Source organism: Cryptococcus neoformans, chromosome 10 (assembly GCF_000149245.1).
Source record: "Cryptococcus neoformans var. grubii H99 chromosome 10, complete sequence".
NCBI lineage: Eukaryota > Fungi > Basidiomycota > Tremellomycetes > Tremellales > Cryptococcaceae > Cryptococcus > Cryptococcus neoformans.
Window position 1 is genome coordinate 1,058,022 of NC_026754.1, and position 976 is coordinate 1,058,997.

At 46.1% G+C, this 976-nt stretch overlaps 1 protein-coding gene across 1 annotated transcript in view; it reads left to right on the forward strand.

Annotated features, from left to right (window-relative positions):
• The window catches only part of CNAG_04551 (hypothetical protein), a gene marked incomplete at both ends in the record, with an annotated part of 4,268 nt that extends 3,518 nt beyond the window's left edge, over positions 1 to 750 (forward strand). The window contains 2 exons of the mRNA XM_012196667.1: positions 452 to 593; positions 646 to 750. Coding sequence (XP_012052057.1) covers positions 452 to 593; positions 646 to 750 — 247 coding nt within the window. The remainder of the gene's footprint in view (positions 1 to 451; positions 594 to 645) is intronic.
• Positions 751 to 976: the final 226 nt, after the last annotated feature.

Below are 976 nucleotides of genomic sequence, written 5' to 3' on the forward strand. Positions count from 1 at the left end.
AAAAAAAACGTAAATCCATTTACTGCCTCGGCACTCGCCCATTCAACTTCTGTCCGCGACAGTAGAGCACTAACGTAAAGCAATGTCTGAGCCCTAGCCTTCAGTTGGTTGAGGATAAATCTTGGACGTGGGTGAAAGAAATAATGATGGAGAGCACACCAGCAGAGGCGCGGTGAGACTTCAAGGGATGGTGATGAAGACAGTGACGGAGGCATAAAGAGTAGATCAATGGGGAAGACCAGTGCTAACAGTGGCGAGTCAGTTTAGTAGATGATGCAAAAGATAAACGAATGGCTCACAAAACATGAGCGATGCTCTGGATAACTATGTGATTGAGTGTATTGGATAAGAAACCAATTGAAAAGGAGGGGGGAAGGGGGGGGCTGCACGTGGCGATGATCGCAGTTTAGTTGAAGAAGATATAGTTTCAATTTGACTGATGGGTAGTCAGTTGTCGATATCACCTCAAAGAAGCGATTAACACTTACGTTGCAGTCAATAACGATGTCAATTTAAGAAGAGAAGTGATGATCGAGAAGGTAAGAAAAGAAGCAGTACAAGGAGTCGCCGATAATGGAGGCAATCTGGAACAGGTCAGTCATTCTCAAGCGATAGGAACGAGCAAATACTCACGAAGATGACTAGATTGGTATTTCTGTTGACCGGTCATCTATCTCCATTACTGAGGTTTCTCTTTTCGATTCCTTCTCCCTCCCTTGTACGCTACATGCCCTTTCTAATGTAATGTAATGAAACGTAACGCTCTTCCACCTGCTTTCCGTCCCGCGATGTTGAGGAAACGGCGCGCGCACTTATTGAATCGATCCCACTTGCCGAGCAACTGGCAATGTTGACGATAACTGCATGAACACAGCGAGGCGCCGCTTATCACAGACATGGCAATGTATACCGCAGGCAAGCCACAAGTGCGTAGGGTCTTCTTTTTCTCTCGACAAAGAAAGCGGCATGAGGAGTC